Genomic DNA, 19,839 nt, shown 5'->3' with positions numbered 1-19,839 from the left:
AAAAGAAGGATTAAGAAAGGAGAAAGAAGTATCAAAGAAAGAGTTTGACAAGAATAAAGATCATATTATAATAGATGTGGTGTTAGATTCAATTTGGCACAAGTATAGAATCATAATAATAGTCGAGTAATTGAATTAGAGCAATTTGATACAACCTCAGTTATGGTATATAAATATTTTAGTACTTCAATACTGATATCTAAATATTTTGATACCAACATTTTCCATTGCTGCTGAACCTAGATCAAAATCACAATGAAGTGTCAAAATGCATTTCAACACTAGACTTCCAAATTTGACGTAGTGTTATAAAAACTCTTATTTTGGTTTTGTTCTATGATTTTGATTTCGTGGTTATTTTACATAGGTTTTACCATTAATACTTAGTTGGATTGATGATGTGGCATTGTAAGATCTTGCCACATGGACATGTTACTAGTGTAAATAGGTGATTGTTAGTTGAAATAGACAACCTGGATCTTTTGATCTTTGATCATTTGATTGAATTAAAACTTGAAATTTACTCTTCCTTCCAAATTTCTCTGTCATTCTGTCTCGACAACCGATTGACGATGAACTTGATACTTCTTCCCAAGAAGTTGATTAACTCTTCATGGTTTGGAAAGTGGGTAAAGAGTATCCCTCCAAGAGCATCTGGTACCGCTCAACTAAACATTTGAGAGAGCCCAAAGCTTCACTTCTGCTACACAACCAATATTTTCAGCTCTAAGTTTAGCAGTGGGAGCCCATTAGTTTCATCCCTACCATAAAACATGCCAGCAACTAGAACTTACGAAATAAATTAGGACATTGTCAGAAAAATAAGGTGGGTAAACATTTCATTTGGTATCAGCAAATTAAAGACCAAATTGAAGAATATACACCGGAAATACGGGAGAGAGAGAAGAGAGGGTTGTCACTGCATCACTCATTCATGAAAAATGGTCCATAAATACTGTCCATAACAGCAAATTGCATGTTCTCCGATGGCTTCCAGTGCCGTTTACGTTGGTTTATGAACCAGTTGTTTATCTGCTTCTGGTCCAGGCCTGTTGATTCAGCCAGTGCGATCTTGTCTTCCTCCTGTACATTTAAGCAAAGAGAAGTAAGATATTAATAACATTATGAAGGGTCGGAGTATCATATGCTAAACCCTAAACTTTAAATTGAACTACTTTTTTACATTAGATGGAAGATGCCCAACCAGACACTTGTAAGAATGTGAAATAAATTAGTAAAAGACATTGCAGTAACTGCTGATGACACTTGAGCTTCTGTTGCCCATTACTTAAATAAAGGTTCAGAAACTCGTACTAACGTAAAAATTCCCCTGGCCTACAAGTGAATTTGTTATAAGGGCTTAAAGTTACTCTGAAGAACATGCAAATGAGAAAGGGCAACAGCAGTAGCTAAACTTCAATTCTTTATGTCCCAAATTGATATAAGTTTGATGCTTAGGATATCCAGTACTCTATGACTTTGCTAAGGTTAAGGAAAATGCTTCAACCAAATATTTACCGTTGGATATGGCCATTTATAGTGAATATTCCACCAATCAAGAAGGGCTTGCCTTGCTTCCTTTGGTAGCTTTCCCTTCTTCTTTGTCTTCGAAAATTCATGCTTCAGGGTACTGATATAGCCACTATATTTCCGCAATAGCTTATCCTTAAGCTCCTGATTTTCAGTAGTTTGAAGACATTCTTGTACCTCCACCTCTCCTCCACTTAAGTCCTCCTCTGATGACCCAGCTGCTTCGTCTGGCAAGACAGTGGAAATAAGCATGCAAAGAACTTGATCCCTAAGAATTTGATTTCAACTCTTCCAGATTCAATACAATAAACACATCTAAACATCAAACAAAATCATGTATGCATATCATCAAGGGTCCAACAAGTAACAGATTTGGCGTATGCTGGTCTACATACAGGCAATATATCAGACATTGTTAAGATGCCGTACATATCATATGCCATAAGGTTAATTGTCAAAACCACTTTGTGTGACAAATATCAACAAAAACCAGAACAGGTTTACTCACTCCATTTGACAGGTATAAGGGATCAAAAAAAGTAAGCATTGCATAACCTCAATTCGCCAATCAAACCTACCACCCACTCCAATTGTATTCCAACAATAAGAAAAACTTGACACAGATAACTATGGTTATCCCATTTAAATATCTTAGGCAACTCCATGCTAAGATTTCTAGAATGAAAACAGTAAATGAGAGCCTTTCTTTCAATACTGAAACCCAAATAATAAGCACTATTTTATAATGGATTTCAGCGCCAATAAGTGTTTCTAAAGCCTAACTTGCTATAAGATGTTCCTACAATATAGATCAAGCATCAGCACCATCAACATTGAATGCTAGCTTGCTACAAGTGTTGCCAAAGTCTCACCTAAGTGCTTGGATGTGCTAGGCAGCTCCACCCTAGCATGCAATAGACTTTGTGCTCCTGAAGTTTGTCGGCACATAGGTAAGCTAATTTTTCTAATCTTGTGGTGTTTGCTCAGGCATGGACCCAACACAAAACTTAAGACTTCCATAAGAATTACTAAAAAATAACAATAATGAATTACATAATCTACAATATTAATAATTCTTTAAGTGTAAGATGGGGTCCAAGAAGTGAATTTTTTTTTTTTACAATTAATTCTGAACTTGAAAGTGAAGAATAAATCCAGTATAAATGAAAAAAAAATCTAAATACATAAAATTAAAGTATTTCTAATTTCTAAAGCTTGAATTTTGGCATTTCAAACTTCATCCATAAATTCAAAAGTAAGAAAAAAAAAATCATGATTATCAACTGAAGCTTATATTTCGTGTCAGAATTTTATTGTACAATGGAATCCACTGGGTGACTATTAGCCAATAGGAAGAGGAAAATCCAAACCAAACCCTACTAACCTTTTGGTAAACAGTGATCAAAGACCAAACCAACAAACAGTGTCCGCCAATCCATGGGGATGGATGTGATGTATCAAGGAAAAGGGGTGGAATGGGTGACCCACTTAGCAAATATATAATTAATAAATATAGAGTGAGGAACAGAGTAGAAGCGCCCATTGACAGGAGGTGTAGGCCCAATATTACCCAGAGGCAAAAAAGATTCTGAAGGGTTCGTTATGTCGTTTCCCATCCAGTGGCAGTGGTGGTGGACGACTGGTGGTGTTGGCTTTGTTATGAGTACCGCCGAGTCAACATCAAAATATGGCAGAGGAGGATCAGGTAACCCGCAAGGCACGCACGCATCTCTGCTCCACATCACATCCGCTCCAACTTCCGATGACTCGTGGCTTTTTCACGCAACACCCTCAACAGTGAGCTCAGTACCTCGCACGTCTCTCCACCCAAAACGTTGGGGAATGGAAAAGATTTTGCCAAGGCTGGCAGGATGAAACGGTGCCGTTTAATGCGATCCAGTAGAACATAGACAAATTTTTAATCCTCTCATCATTGCGTGGAAAAAATTCCACACTAAAATAAAGGATTGGGTGCCATAGGATCCATTTACAACCCTTGGTAACATTTTCCCCACAAGATAAAAGTACCATACAGATGGAACAGCACACAGGTGAGGTCATTTCATGTGATGTGGGTTTAAGTCCACTCACATAAGTCTAGTCACTAACAAAAGAACATGCCTAGGGAGTAGGGTGAGGAGAGAGACTCCAATGGGCACCGCTCACAATAAATAAACGTTCCAGAACCGATCATATTATAGCGGTTGCGGTGGAAAAATGGGCATCTATGTCTGGTGCTTAAAAAAGCTGGCTCTCAGCGGCAACCGCGGGGGGTCCATGTGGTTTCCTTCCGCTCTAATTGGTTTTGGCCCTAATGCCCTTTCTAGGTTTATTACGTCCCCAGGATGCCCTGTTAACAGTTGCAAGGGTTAAAAGAAGCTAAAAATGGATTCTCAAAGTAAAAGAATTGGAAGAAGATATGGATGAAATATGAGAAGCCCATGCACAGGATATCTTAAGCTAGAAATGAAGCACAAAGGAATGATAGTGGACACATTGCCTGCAATTCAATCAGTGATCATAATAACTGGGAACTGCCAGCAGTTACAAAATAAAAAGGTTCCACAATAACTACAGTTAAAGGCAAACTTCCTCGACTACCAAGTGATAGGTGATCATCACTCTTCCTCTACTTTCACGTTGCCATGGAGACTCTTGGTCCAATGCATTATTTCCATGAAACTGAACCTACTTCGCCCTTTTGTCTCTCTACCTATCACCTATAGAAATGCTAGATTGCAAACTTTGTTATAGTCTAGCTAGTTCCTATATGCTGAAACTTTTGACTCTACAAAGGCACTTTTCTCAGTGACTACATTCAATATAGACAAGCCATGGTGCCTTTCTCGTGATCTAAAAAAGCCCCTACATTGTAGCTTGTGCTTTCCTCAATTTTGTTCCCTTTATCTTGTTGGGCAGATGCAGATTCAACTAGATGTCCATGAACATACAAGGAACTACATAATGCGTAATTGAGTTTTTCTTTGTGTTGCTCTATTTCTTGTTCAATTAAAAAGCGTTGTACTGAGGCTAAATATAAAGCTCATTATACTGCTGCGTCTAATCTTCAGTGGGTTTCTCATCTCCTTCATAAAATTGGGTATGATATTCTATATCCTGTAAGGTTCTTCTCAAATAATTGGTGCCACAGCTTGCTGCTAATCCTGCGCTTAGTCAAGAACAAGCGCTTAGTCAAGAACAAAGCAGGTGAAGGTCGGAAATTGCCATTTGCGACTCCAACACTCACAGCTATTTGGTCCAAGCTACTACTATGGTTGTCAACCTAATAGCTAGCTTAAAAGGGCATAGAGCGCAGATATCATTAAATTTGACGACAGGGCTATCAGTGTAATCATTCATACTGATTATATATGTACTCTACATGTAGTCATCCATACTGATCATATATGTAGTCTATCAATTGAGACCTTGGAATCAAATGGAAGATACTGTTCAATGCAGCCTCAGAATATTTACAACTACCCCACCCAATCCAAGGCAGGAGTTGCATTGATTTCGTCATAAAAGTTACATTGCAACCTAGGGAAGTTGGACAGCAAGAATAGGAAATTATGTTAAATCTCAGGGCCTACCTCAATGAAAAACATCTTTATGAAAAAGAAAATCAGGGCAAATACTCACAGAAAATCAACAATGGAATCTTTCTTTTTTTTCAGTAATTTAAGTACTTGGCTGGAAATCATAGTGAAAAGGGCAGTCATGCAAGAAGGACATACATGCATGATGCAAGTGAGGAATTTTCAAAAAGATATGTTTCTTTTTTTTTTTTTTTTTTTTTTCTTCTTCTTCCTGGATCTTGGTTGAAACTTCAGATCTCACACTAACCGGAAAAGAAACCTTGGATGGAAAAGTATACAGCTAATCATGACAAGGATGAAAAATTACATATAGTAGATAGAGATTGAAGTTAAATAGAGTTTGTGACGTTAAACAGAGTTTTCATGTGCATGCACACTCAGGCGAGCGTTTCATTGTAAGACAAGGAGATTGGCATGGAATAGGAAAGGTCATGCAAGTTGACAAAGAACAATCCAGGAAATAACAGATATAATAAATGTGAGACTTGAAATTAAAAATTGGCCTACAAGCTCCTGTTCAGCTGATTAGTGTTTTGGCATGTTCAAGTCCTAAATCTAAAACCTGTGTAAGAAGGTTCTTCTCCATCCCAGAATCAAAAAGAGGGGAAAAAAGGTTAAAAAGGTGCAAGCGAACAGCCCAAAGAAAATCCTGTACCCTTCACAAATGTTTGTCAAAATTTGGAAAAGAAAAAAGGCAGATTCCCATGTTTAAAAAACTGCAACAAGACTCAACCACTGTGTCAAAATACCTTACAAAATAGTGAGTTCATTACCAGGACAGACAAATTAAAGCAATTCTCAATATTATGATGTCAATTAATACATAAATACATATGGACTCTCCAACTTAAGATTGAGAAGTATGCTTCCTCTAGCACAAAATCGTATTCTGAGAAAATGACTCTAATGTTCTTACTGCATTCAGATCTAAAGAAATTAAGGTAAACAGGACAAAGAAACCTGTGCGGCCAGCAGATACAACTACATAAGAACATAAATATACACCTCCTGTAGTGGATGCTAAAGCCATTTAGTGGATAAGGATCTAACAAGCTGACAGGTAAAATTCATTCTTGTTCTAATGCATTACCTCTCTCACATGCATACACGTGGGGGAGGTTTCAAACTTAGGCAGCAGAGAGAGCTTGAAAAACCGTTATTTCTGATGGAAATGCTGCACTCTCAGTTATCAAGGTCCATGTTGTCCTAAATTCTTCAATTTATCCAGGCACAAGATTTGGTACAATGGACTTAAGCACTCTATAGAAGATGCCAACTAGTTTGGAAATCTCTACTTCTGATATGACAGACCTCACTTAAAACTAAATTACACCCCAGCAACCACTCAATAATGAAATGCAAGCCCAATAATGGGACAAAATATTCAAATTATACTTTATTCTATTATTGGATTACATACCAAGCTGAGATGATTGTGTAAAAGGAATAGACACAAAAACATTATCCAGGCTTATATATCTTCAGAAGAGTAGGAAAACATACCATAACATGTCATCTCATGGACCCAGATCTAAAGTATATCAATTGATGGAAAAAACATGAAATATGTAAAACTATCAAAGCCTATATTCATAGTACCATCAAGGCCATCCTCAATTCTGTGAAATATATTGCAGAAAATGTTTAAACATTTACACACCTCACATGGTGATGATATGCATCCGTAATATATGGATTCTATCACATTGAATCAAACAAATTACTTCATGTTCACATTCAGGTGCCAGAGCAATAAAAATGGTGATCAACAGAGCTACTAATATGTGGTACATATGCCTCCTTCAGCAAACAAACAGGGGTAACACAATAACAAAGAAACGGTCTCAAATAGCAGCTGAACATTAATCTGGACAAGCAGATAATCAAAGAAAAAAAAAACAAAGTACTTAAACAAAACACCAACTAAACAATTGTAGATATTCCAGTAGCCAACCCAAAGAAAGTTTTGTTTTTGGTGGTGCATCTACAGTACCCTATTGCCACAATGAGAGTTCAAAGCATCTAATTAATTAATTAAAAGGGACAAGACCCTACAAAAACTAACAGATGGAACACAAAAAAGCTCTTTCTGTATTTTATCTTTGTTGTTTAGTTTTGGAGGGAAAACTGAAGACTCATCTCTAATCATATGACAATAAAAATAATAGCTGGCCTTCAACAACTAAACTGATTAATGTCTTCGCTTGACGTACTTTTATTAAAGTAATCAAACTTCTACTTTAATGCGTCACTAACCAGGTTTTTAATTATAATTATCTTCTCACATCTGAGACTGTTTTTTCCATACCAGTTACATAACTTCCACAGACCACAACGTGCAACCAGAAACAGCACACAGAAAAGCAGCTTTCTTTCAAAGTGACTCTTAAAATAGCTCAAGGCCATGCTATATCTGTAATCCAGAGACCTTGACCATAAAATTTATTGATAAAGTAACAATTTTTGTAACAAATCCATCTGTACTTCGTACAAAAGCCTAAGGATTCAACTTATTTTATTGTACACACAACCTTAAAAGTATATAGTAGACCAACAGCAATTAAAGGGACCAAACTGGACATCGAGAAAGAAATCAGCACACCAGCACAAGCAAACACAATATCTTGGAAACCTAATTCTTGGTACTTGCCTCTGCTACAATATCACATGTTCATTATGAAATCTATTGAGGAATCTATTGTCCTTGAAGATGAGGATGAAGGATAAAAGGGACTTGCATTCAGTTCATTTTTTATTTTTTGTTTTTCACTGTATGCAACAATTTCCAATATCTTTTTCTGGACAAAGGAACATTTTTCACACTTTCCTTTATCCCTGTTTGGCTGGCAGAATTAATCCAGCCCTAAGACCTTTCACAAAGTATATTTTTTCTCTCCCACCCACTGCATGCACAATAACTCGCACTCTATTGAAACTAGAGAATTTTTTGCAGCCACCCAAACCAGACATGCATCATTGCAGAGGATTGCAATTATTGCCATAAAATAATATAATCCCTTATACCAAGTTGGTTAAGAGCAACCAGCAGTAGTAAGGATGAATATTTTTTTCTTTGTGCAGTTTGCACCATAAAATGAAAAAGTATTTAATGCATTAAAATATACAAAGTGACTAGTCAAGCCTACAACTTCATCTGTTTATTAATTTAAAATCCCCACGTACACCAATTTCTCTACAGAATTTTCCATGCCACATTGAACAACTCTTTTTTGTGTTATTTCATAAAGGATCATTAAACTACAAAAGCACATCCCTTAAGGCAAATGAATTCCACAATTACATATCACTAATATATATAAAATGAAAACCAATCCAGTATGTTCTTAACCATGTAAATGAACATTTAAGAGGAACATCCAATGATAAAAAAGAAAATAAATATGTATTAAGTTAACATTCCCAAACAAATCCAAGAAAATAAGTTCCCAGCTGTCACTGGGAATTAGAAAATGCAATGCATGCATTGGAAATATGATCATAATATTAAAAACTTAAGTTCCCAAAGAATTACGCCAAGGTAAAACTCAACTTGATAATGAACCTTTCAAGACCCATGACTTTCTACAAACATTCTAGAACTAGGATTTAACCATCAACTGTTGCTTGCTCAAAATATTGATGAAGCCTATTTAAGAACTGAAGCTACAATCCCTAAGCTACCTCTCAAAACTTAACTTTTGAAGCAGCAAGAACACTCCCATCAAACAAGGCTTTTCATTTTTCTAATGATAATCTTCTCAGGGACCAACAACCAACATATTATCATGTAGATTACAAGCCAGAAGACAATTTCAAGAATGTAATATCCTATTAAGTCAGGATCAAGAATAGCAGACTTTTATTTCAATTTTTTTATTTTTATTCCTTATAGCAGCTTAAAAGATGAGAGTCCATAGAATGAAATATGTGATAAAACCTTCACTTGAGCTAATAGCATCCAGTGGCCCCCATCAAATCTATTCATTTAAAAAGCTTCTATTCCAATTTTATTTTGGAAAAACCTACCAGAAAAAAAAAAAAAAAAAAAAATCACAGGTTTTTGAAAACCGCACTGTGGTGCTCACATTGTAAAGATACTATTGGTCGTGCCATGACTGAAGCTCTGAAACGTCCAAATCACTGGAAATGTGATAAGAGTTTTCTCTCTAGTCCCAAACTTTTCCTGACATAAAAGGGCTAATATGACTGGAAACAACCAAGAACTGAGAAAGTAAAGAAAAGCTTCAGTACCCTAATACTGCAGAGACGCTGTACCAGGTTATATGACTTGGAGGTTTAGTATTGATTATTATAAAACGTTTACTATTCCTTGTAGAAACAAAAGCAACGGCAAGAAGATGAGATAGAAGTCCACAAACATTTCTTCCTATAAATAAATAAAACATTCCCACTTGTTCTCTTCTGGTACTGAAGTAATCACACTGTCCTTTGCAATATTAGGGTCTCTTTCATTTTAAAGCCAGGGCGTTCTTGGTTTGTATGTGAATACCATATCTGAAAACAGGTGAATCGATGGTTTTTGAAGGTGCAGGTTTAGTTCAGAACCAATCAGAGAACTTGACCTATGAAAGCAACAACTATTCTTCATGTGAGTTTTTTCCCTGCTAACGTGCGCTGGTTTGACCTTAACGTGCGCCAATAGATCATGCTTTTTATATGCGATCATGTAAGACCTACTTCAGAGGTAAAAATTTAATGCAAGAAATCACACAAGCACAAGAATCACTAAAATAAATACCAAAAAGAAAATGGAAAATAAAAAACTGTGATGAAGATGAGTGGTTGAGAGAGAGACCGGAAACGTAGCTTCTGGAAGCACCATTGCAGAGTGTATTGAGCTGCGTCTCTATGTTGTTCAGAAACGCGGTGGCTTCATCGAAAGGCCTGGCGAGATCCGATTTATATTTCACCAGTATATCGCAGTAGGTTTCCTAGAAAGAGAGAGAAAGTAAGGGAAAATAAACCATTTATCAAAATGAATCAGACAGTCTCGAAACTTCGAAAATGAAAGAGGAAGCAACGACCATGAACTCATCCAGCTCGGGATCCGCACCCAAGCAAGTGGAAACGGCGTTTCTTCTGCAAAGCTCGCTTCCTCTCCGGATTTCTTCCAACAGATACGCAACCTCCGGTGGCGCTCCGACCTGAAAAATTAACCATCCTTCAAAGTTCATCAAACACAAACCGAAAGCTTAAAACGACGACGTTGATAAGAACAGGCCATCAACACATGTAGAAGAAAATTTCAGAACAAATCAAAAGCAAACATGATGCCACAAATTGGCAGGAGCACATATTAGCTGTAAAGGAAACAACGCAAACACGGAAAGATGCTGTGTTTTCAGGTTTTACAGATCCAACTGAAACCACTGGTACATAACGTAACTGTAAGTAATCTGATAACGACCTTCTATATACCAACTGCAACCTATACGTGGATTCTAGAAGAAAAATATATATATTTATATATAATTTTTTTAATTACTAAAAAAAATAACAGAATTGAACTGAAGCTGTTCAGATCACTCAGAGGCAGTAAATCGACTGTTTCACCCTTTTCTTCTTTGGAAAGCTTTACGCTCCGTTTGGTTGCTGAGAAAAGGTTGGCAAAGAAAAAATAATTTTTCTAACCAAAACGATCTCCACTCAGTTGACGCTAACGCGAGTTTTCCGCTCGGTTGAGCGAGTTATTGATTTTTTTTTTTTCTTATCAAAAACCAAACCAACACAAAAACATCGTCGTCAGACTCATACTTTCATTTTTCTCTCTCCTCTAGCACGCCACTTTTTCTAAGGAACCAAATGGAAAGCGGCCAAAAGAGTCGCTTTACCTTCTGGCACTCGATGTAAGCATGGAGAAGTTTAGGATAGAGAGGATGAGTAGCGATTTTGGCTCGAATAGCACTGGAAACCTCCTCTCCAGAACCTCCTCCTTGAATTTCAGCCACCATGGAAGCTGCATCAGAGACCACCAAAGACGACGCCGACAACAGCTGGTCGGATCCGAAGATCGGAAAAGGCGCGGGAGAATTAAAATTCGGGTAGTGAGACGGAGAAATCAGATTTTCCGGCGGAAATGGAGGCGGGTGGTGGTAATCGGAGGAGGAGGGAGAGTGGAGGCCGTACAGTTGGTCCATATGAGTAGAAGATCAGGTGTGGAGGAGACTGCTGAAAATAGTGAAAGGTGCCCGTTCTTCGTAATTCATACTTGATCTTAGTCACTGCGAAAATGGAAATGAGAGAGATGGAGAGATTTTAGGGTACCAACGAGAAGAAGCAGCTGATGAACGTGTATATTTTCACGCTCCTCCACAGCGCGTGCACATTAACATCACACTAGTGAATTTCCTTATTCATATTATAAAAGCCCATAATTCAGGCTAAAATTTTTATTTTTGTGAATTGCATTAGAATAAATTATTATTGGTTTAATTTTATTAGTTTATCCCAAAATATAAAATAAGAAGAAATTGGTTGGATTGTAATATTCTAGTTAAAATATTTTTATTTATAGTGGTTTGGGGGAAAATCATTTATTAAGTGTTTCTTGATATAACATTAAGAGTTTGTTTAGTAATGACTCTAAAAAGCGTTTTTAGATTATGTTTAGGAGTAATTTTAATAAATGTTTTTAACACTTAGAAATTTTCATTTTTTAAATATTAAAAATAATATAAACACTTACTATAATCACTGTCAAATACACTCTTAATATTTTTTATACTTGAAAATTTATATAATTCAACTTTAAAAAATGCTAAAAGCCTTTCTAAAATCAATGTCAAACACAGTTTAAAGTAATTTTCCAACACTATAAGAGTATGTTTCATAGTGATTCTTTAAAGTGCTTTTAACTTTTTCTAATAGTATCAAATTTTTATTTTCTAAGGATTAAAAAAATAAAAAAAACGTTTTCTAAAATCACTATAAACTTTTCAGATTTTTAAAAGTATTTTTTAAATTTTGTCCAATACCTTTTTTTTTTTTTTCAAAAACACTTTTTAGGTTAAAAGCATTTACTAAGATCACTGTTAAACAAACTATTTTATATATGAATGAAGATTAAAAAATATTTTGATAGCATTTTTGAATATTTAAATTTTTTTAGATAATTGCTTACATTAATTTTTAAAAATTTTAAATGTGATTTTCACAAATTTATAAAACATCTCATTTAAAAAATAAAAATAAAAAAATTTTCAAATATCACAAAACATTTTTAACTTCTTTCAAATGAAATATAAGGTTATGTTTGATTCCGAAAATTTTTGAGATGATTATGGATATATCATATAACAAAAAAGTTTTATTTCTATCGGAATTTTATGGTACTTAAAAAAAATTATTTCTAAAGGAAAGGAATATAGAGTTATAAAGACATATCTTAGTCGATGTTACAGTACAAACATAGTATCTATTTTGGATCACTAAAAATTGATATATTCTTCGTACATAATATTTGCCTAAATAGGAAAAAATGTCTTTTGTCAATTAGATTGAAGGTAGGAGTATATATTGATTCAGAAAAATAATAATTTCGAAAGTTACAAAACAAATTGGAAACTTAATAAATGAGTTTCAACGACAACGACCCAGTGACTTGAAAAAATTTGAAGAGAAGGCAAAGGAAAGAAAAAAAAAAGTGAGAAAAATAAATTTAAAATTTAAAATCAATAATTTATTTTTATATGCTTTTTAAAACTTATTTCACATATATATTTTTTCTCTTTTATGTAAAGATTAAATAATTTAAAAATATTTAAAAAAAATTAACTAATTTTAATTATATTTTATTTTTACATATTTTTCACATAAAAACCAAACATAAATCAAGAATATAACTTGATTTTAATATATTTAAAAATGCTATTTAATGTTAGAAAATGCTTATTTTTTAATAAAAAAAATATACATTCAGAAAAAATTTTAAATCACTTTTACAAAAATTTACTTCTAATTCATTGTTCATGAAATCAATTTTAAGAAAGTGGTATCAATAGAAGTACTTTTATCAAGGCATGTTCTTGGGAGTAAGCATAATGAGAATTGTATTTTACACCCAACTAGTCTTGAAAATTGGTCCAAGATTCTTATATCTTTTATATTTAAGACCAAGACCTAATGGAAAAGTAAAAATTAAGATGAATGATATTACTTTTTAGAATTTCTTGAAACGCCCTTGATTGTCAAAAATGAAAAAAAAACAATGGGCTTCCCACTTCTCTTTCATTTCTCTCTCAAACTTTATTCACTTTACCTTTCTCTCACATATTAATTGGTGGGACCATGTAAATTAATTTCTAATTAAGGAAGCGTCACTATTTCCACCAATTATTTTTCTCTCAAAAAAAAAATATTGGAAATCAATGGTTAAAAATTATTATTACTACATTTTTTAAGTAAATATTTTTTAAACACCTTAAAAATAGTATTATTCTTTTTTATTTAATATATATAAGTTATTTTTTATATAAATATCTTTAAGGTTATAGACAATTATTTGAATATTTTCTCTATTTTATGGATAATACATAGATATTGTCTTAATATATTATTTTGTAACATGATCATCTTTTAACTAATGGTGATAATTAATTTTTAATTGAATAATGTATTATAATTTAATAATTTGAAAAATATTAAAATACCCTTTTAAATATGGAATAGATGTGAACTTGACATGATTTAAATTCTTAAAACACGATGTCATCAAGTCAAGCAAATGTATCATAATTTTCTCTTCTTTTTTTTTTCCTCATGCATGATTTCACAAAAAAGATAGTACCTAAATATTGTGATTAATTTTCTTTTACATGGGATGTAAATGTACTAAAAAAAATTGTTAAAACTACTCAAACGAAATATGCAATTACAAATTTTGGATGATGAAATTTAAAAATTCAAATTGTAACAATTTTTAGGTGAAGGAATGTGTGGGGGAAAAGTGTCTAATCCTTATGTGACAAGAAAAAAAAAAGGTTTAGAGTTAATTGAAATCTTACATAGAAGGTAGCCTTATAGACCCCTCGTACAGTTAGTATTTTTGTCTTATATAGTTAATACATTTGTCTTGTATAGTGAGTATAATACTCTTGTATAGTAGTGCAAATTTCATATACAATTCGTGGATGACAAAAAAAATAAAGAAGTGATTCAAAATCGATTAAAATATTTCACAAATGATAACCTTGTACACTTAGTACATTTCTTTCGTATAGTTAGTGTAACACAATTGTACAATGATGCAATATATCCCTCTTAAGTTATGTGTCTACGTAGGTATGTTAACCATATTTCTAATGGTTTGACTGAGAAAATGGTGGATGAATTAGGGCTAATTTTTGTCCCTAAACATTATTACTAGGGAAAGTATCGGAATTTTCATGTAGGAGTTAAATAAAATGCATGACATGGCTATGTAATCCATGAGTGACAAGGAAAATGAAGAAGTGATTCAGAATTGATTAAAATCTTTTACAAATAATAGTCTTGTACACCCTTATGCACTTAGTACATTTCCCTTATACAGTTAGTGTAATACCATTGTACAATAACGTAATATATCCCTCCTAAGTAATGTGTTAACATACGTGTGTTAACCATATTTCTAATGGTTTAGCTAAGAAAATGGTAGATGAATTAGGGTTAAATTTTTTTCCTCAAACATCATTACTGGGGAAAGTATCGGAATTTCTATATGAGAGTTAAATAAAGTGCATGATATGGGCATGCAATTCATGGGTGACAAGGAAGATAAATGAGTGGTTTAGAATTGATTAAAATCTTTTACAAATGGTAATATTTTATATCCCTTGTACATTTAGTGCATTTCCCTTATACAATTAGTGAATACCTTTGTACAATGATATAAATTAAATATTTTAGTAGTTTGATTAAGAAAAAGAGCAGAAAACTTAAATCCAATTTTTTTTTGTGAACATATTATATTTTTGTGAAAAAAAAATACAATGGACCGATTCATTTATTTAATTGTGAACATATTCTATATATATATTTTTTATTATTAAAATAACTAATAGAAAAAATAAAAAAGAATAATCAATAAATAAAATTTAATTCTTTTTATTATTTTCATACAAAAAAATAGTATTAAACAAGGTATTCGGTTTTCATTTTTAAAAATAATTTTATTTTTTTAACTAAACATATTTTAAAAAAGAGACAATATAGAAAATAAAAATTATTTTTAAAAATAAAAGAAATAAAAACTAAAAAAATATTTTAAAACCAAACTCAAATATAAAATGGGTAAATATACCATTCAACCCTTTAATATTAGAAAATTTTGATCTTTATTATATTATGTATTAATATAATTCATTTTTAAATACGAAAACATTTTAATTGGATATTAAAAATAAAAACTCTTCATCCATCCTTTCTTTTAAAAAAAAAAAAATTTCAATAAAATTTCAATTAAGTCAAATTATTAAGAAAATTTCTTAATAAACAAATTTGCAACATTGCATATAACTTATTACCAAAAGTCTATGTTCAAAAAATTATTAAAATAAAGAAGGAAGAAGATTAAAAAAAAAATTAATTTTTTTATTTTACAATAGTAAAAAAATTAACTTTAAAATACTTTTTTTAGTATAAAAGAAAAAATAGTAAATATATTTATTTTAAATAGTGTTTTAATCATTAAATTATTTACTTCTAAAATGTAAAAGATAATTTTTATTCATTTAAATTAATATTTTTTTTCAAAAGTATTTTCCAAAATAGTTTTTGAATCATTAATATAATTTTTGTTTAGAAAATAATGCTGATTTTTCAATTATTTTTAAAAGAGTTTAAAAAAAAATTTAAATAATGGAGAATTTTATGGAAGTGACATATAAAGAATGGTGGTAGAAAGACAAAAATGATGGGTGTAAGTCAAGAGGGTATTTTAATCCTTATAATCAATTACGAGTGTTTGAAGGACTTTTTATTAATTATCAAAGTCAAATGGGTGTAAAACCCGATTCTCCCTAATTATATTCATCACAATTGGTCATTGCTATCAAATTTATACCTAAAATTGTGTTGTATGTAAGTGGTTATAAGAAGGAAAGAGGATTTTGTTTAATGCTTCAAATCTTAAGATTTTTTTTTTTTAAAAAAAAAATCATAGAGAAAATAGAAAAGTATATTGTGACTTTCTTTTATATACAACAAAGGGAGAGCCTAAGTCACATGATAAAATTTACTTTCAAAATTTAAAATAGTAAGGGTATGGTTAGGAACCATTTTTTTGTTTTTTATAACAAAAAAATACAAAAACACGTTTGACAATCAAAAACTGCTTTTTATTTTCCATTCTTAAAATAGAAAATAAAATATTTTTAGAAAATATTTTTTTTATTATTTTCTATTGTTTTTATTTGTTTTCTTATTACCGTTTTAATAAATAATTATACAAATACATAGAATAATTAAAAATAAATCACTAAATATAAAAAAATTAAAACATATTTAAAAATAAGTTAAAAACATTTTAAGTTTTTTTAAAAAAATTTTATTCTACAAAAATTAGAGAACAATTTTTAAAAACCGTTTTCAAAAACTACTTTTCAGAATTATTTTAAAAAACAGTTATTAAACATACCCTTAACTTCCCATATAAAAAAATAATACAAAAACATTAAAAAAATTGAAAGAAAATGCACAACAAGTTTTCTTAAAAATAAAAAACACCCACTATGTCATTTTAAAAAAATAATTAATTAAAAAATATCTTAAAATTATTTCAAAAATAGAAAACAAAATTTTGGCATGATTGCTATTAATGGAAATAATTTTGAGTAGGGTTTATTGATTTTGCTATATATGGAGAAGTTATTGATATGGTCTAATGTGGGTCCCTTTTTTTTTGGTCTATTTAAAGACTACTAGCGTGTGAATGGAGTGAGCATAGAATGAAGGGTCATAGTTTACAATATCATATGGAATACAATAACATTATACCAAATAATTAATTGACCAAAAATGATTGTTTATTGATTTGGGTTGCATTTTAATAGTAGAAACCCAATGGAAACGTGATTCAAATCTAAACAAAACTCTTTTTCTGCCCAAGGAATTCATTCTCCATCAGCCCTGCCTTTTTAAAAACCATATGAACTTTGATTCTAGTCAAGTGGGTCAGCCCTAGCTTCTTCTAATGGGCTCCATTTCTTTTGGGCCTGCTATGAATTAGAGCCATTGGATGTATCCTCCATTGGCCCAATTGTACCAAGGTTTATTAAGGGCATGTTTGGTAATGATATTTGAAAATAGTTTTGAAAAATGGTTTTGGAAAATTGTTTTACGATGTTTTATAACATAAAAGTTTGTTTGAAAATCTAAAATAATTTTTTATGTGTAATATTTTATTTTCAATTATTCTACATGTTTGTATAATTATTTTTTAAAAATAACTTTCAGAAAACAAATAAAAATAAGATAAAACAATTAAAATATGTTATTTGAAAACATCCTATTTTTTGTTCTTAAGAGTAGAAAACAAAATTTTGATTTTGATTGTTAAAAGTTTTTTTTTTTTTTTTTTTTTTAAGAATCGAAAACTGTTATCGAAAGGACATGTTTGGTAATATTTTTGAAAATAATTCTAAAAAACAATTTTCGAAAACAGTTTTCTAATTTTTGTAAAACAAAAGTTGTTTAGAAACCTAAAATATTTTTAACCTGATTTTAAAAATAATTTTTTATATTTAGTATTTTATTTTAAATTATTTTACATGTTTGTATAATTATTTTTTAAAACAAATATAAAAAAAATAAGTGAAAATAATTGATGTTATGTTATCTAAAAATATTGTGTTTTCTATTTATTTATTTTTAAAAATAGAAAATTGTTATCTAAAAAGTTATGTTGGATAATTGTTTTTGAAAACAATTTTATACTTTTTAGTTTTTACCATAAAAAAGAAAGAAAAAAAAAGTTTAATAGTTTAAAAACATAAAACTTTCTAAAACTAGAAAATAATTTTAAAATTAATTGTTTTTAAAATAAACAAAATTATTAAAAATAAAATAAAAAAATGAAACGAACCCGTGGCTGAGATGCTAGGGAGTTCCTGGTGCTGAGAACAGAGAGAAGAGGTTTCTGCTGTTCAGAACACAAAAACGCAGAAGAGATCGGTCTTTCAGGTTAGGGTTTTTCTATCATGTTTTTCCTTTCTTCTTTCATGGTTTCTGTCCCATTTTTTCGGCTTCCTCGTGAAGATTTTTTCTAGTTTCGAGGTTTTTCTCTGTTTTGATTTTCTAGGGTTTTTTTTTTGCTTTTGTGTAGACCCCCATTTAGGCATGGGTCACTTTTTCCCTATTTGTTTTTGTAGATCACATTTTTAGCCAGGTGTCACTACCCCAGCGGGCCACGTGTCACATCCTTAGTGGCCATAAGGAATCAACCTCGCTTTTTGAAGCTGCAATAGGACTTTGACACGTGGAGGAACTTTCAGAAAGGGGGTCCCGTAGGCCGTTAGGGGGCGCAGATGAGAGAGAAGGAAAGGTGGCTGCAGAAGGGGTGGTGTAGGAAAAGATGGCGGCAGGAGGTGTGGTGCAGGAAAGGTGGTTGCTACAGAGATCGTTGGAGGTGACAGCATTGTAGAGGAGCAGAGGGTTTTGCTTTGGGGAGATCATTGGAGGTGACAGCATGGTAGGGGAGTAGAAAATGTGGTTGCGGCAGAGATCATAAAGGAGATCCGAAGAGGGAGAGGCTTGTAGAGGGACGGAGGAGTTTTTCTGAGGGGGGTTTTTCTGAGAGTTTTGAGAAAAGCGTATTGGCTGAACTTGGGGAGGAAGCTAAGAACAGAGAAGCGTAGAGTTGCTGGGAAGAGTCCAGGACACAGAGCTGAGAAGGGAGATTTCCAGGTATGACCATTTGTTTTTGTATATTTTCCATTTTTATCAGACTGACCAGGTCTGATTCTCAGCGATTTTTCATTTCTGCTTGTTGGGTTGCTCTGTTTTGGTGATTATTGATTAAATATTGGAAGAGTTTGTTGTGTTTTATGCCCTATCCTGATGAGTATTTTCCATCTTAACTCACTGGATGTTGGACTCATGGATGAAAAGATGAAATGGGTCCGATATGCTGGTTAAAGTCTTCATGTTCTTCTTCTTGTTGCTATCCTGTTATCTCCTTGTTTTCTTTTCCTCCCTGAGTGCATACTCAAGGCTCCAAAGTCTCAGCTGCTTTCCATGAAGCTTCAAGCCATGGCCTCCTTGTGGTTAGAATTTGGGCTCTCAATGATGATGAGAGCAGGCCTTTTCAGTTTTCTCCAAGCTTTCATAGTCAGCAAATACCCAAGGTTGCATACTACTAGACATAGTCGTCGCTAGACGTGGAGACGCGTCTGCAAGCGGGTCGTCATCTCATCCCCATGTTTTTTTCCTTATCCACCATACCCATCGTTCATCTATCCATCACTCTCTCTAGGTCGTCATACCCATTTCCTCACTCAAGCTTGCAGGAATCAAGCATCCTCCACCACACCCATTTTCCTTTCATTCATTCTCCACCCCACTCCCTCACTTACATGGAGTCTCGCGGGTGCATGCTATCCTTCACTCCTTCACATACCCATTAACATTCCACCCGAGGAGGAATTCTGTCCGCCGACGTCCCGCCTTCTCCAGATGTCTCACATCCGGAATTTTGTCCGCCTACGTCCTCGCC

At 32.6% G+C, this 19,839-nt stretch overlaps 1 protein-coding gene across 1 annotated transcript; it reads right to left on the bottom strand.

Moving 5' to 3' along the window:
- Positions 1 to 693: 693 nt before the first annotated feature.
- LOC100243290 (homeobox protein knotted-1-like 6) lies at positions 694 to 11,454 on the bottom strand. Its single transcript, XM_002282040.4, has 5 exons — positions 10,982 to 11,454; positions 10,175 to 10,294; positions 9,946 to 10,081; positions 1,519 to 1,757; positions 694 to 1,083 (listed from the first exon to the last, which is right to left on the bottom strand). Exons 1-5 carry the CDS (start codon positions 11,285 to 11,287, stop codon positions 925 to 927), a joined length of 960 nt encoding a protein of 319 aa, XP_002282076.1. The 5' UTR covers positions 11,288 to 11,454; the 3' UTR covers positions 694 to 924.
- Between the last annotated feature and the right edge of the window lie 8,385 nt (positions 11,455 to 19,839).

The sequence above is a fragment of the Vitis vinifera genome, chromosome 17 (genome assembly GCF_030704535.1).
Source record: "Vitis vinifera cultivar Pinot Noir 40024 chromosome 17, ASM3070453v1".
Taxonomy (NCBI): domain Eukaryota; kingdom Viridiplantae; phylum Streptophyta; class Magnoliopsida; order Vitales; family Vitaceae; genus Vitis; species Vitis vinifera.
The sequence above is the reverse complement of the archived record's forward strand: the minus strand, read 5'-3'. Positions and strand labels throughout refer to the sequence as shown.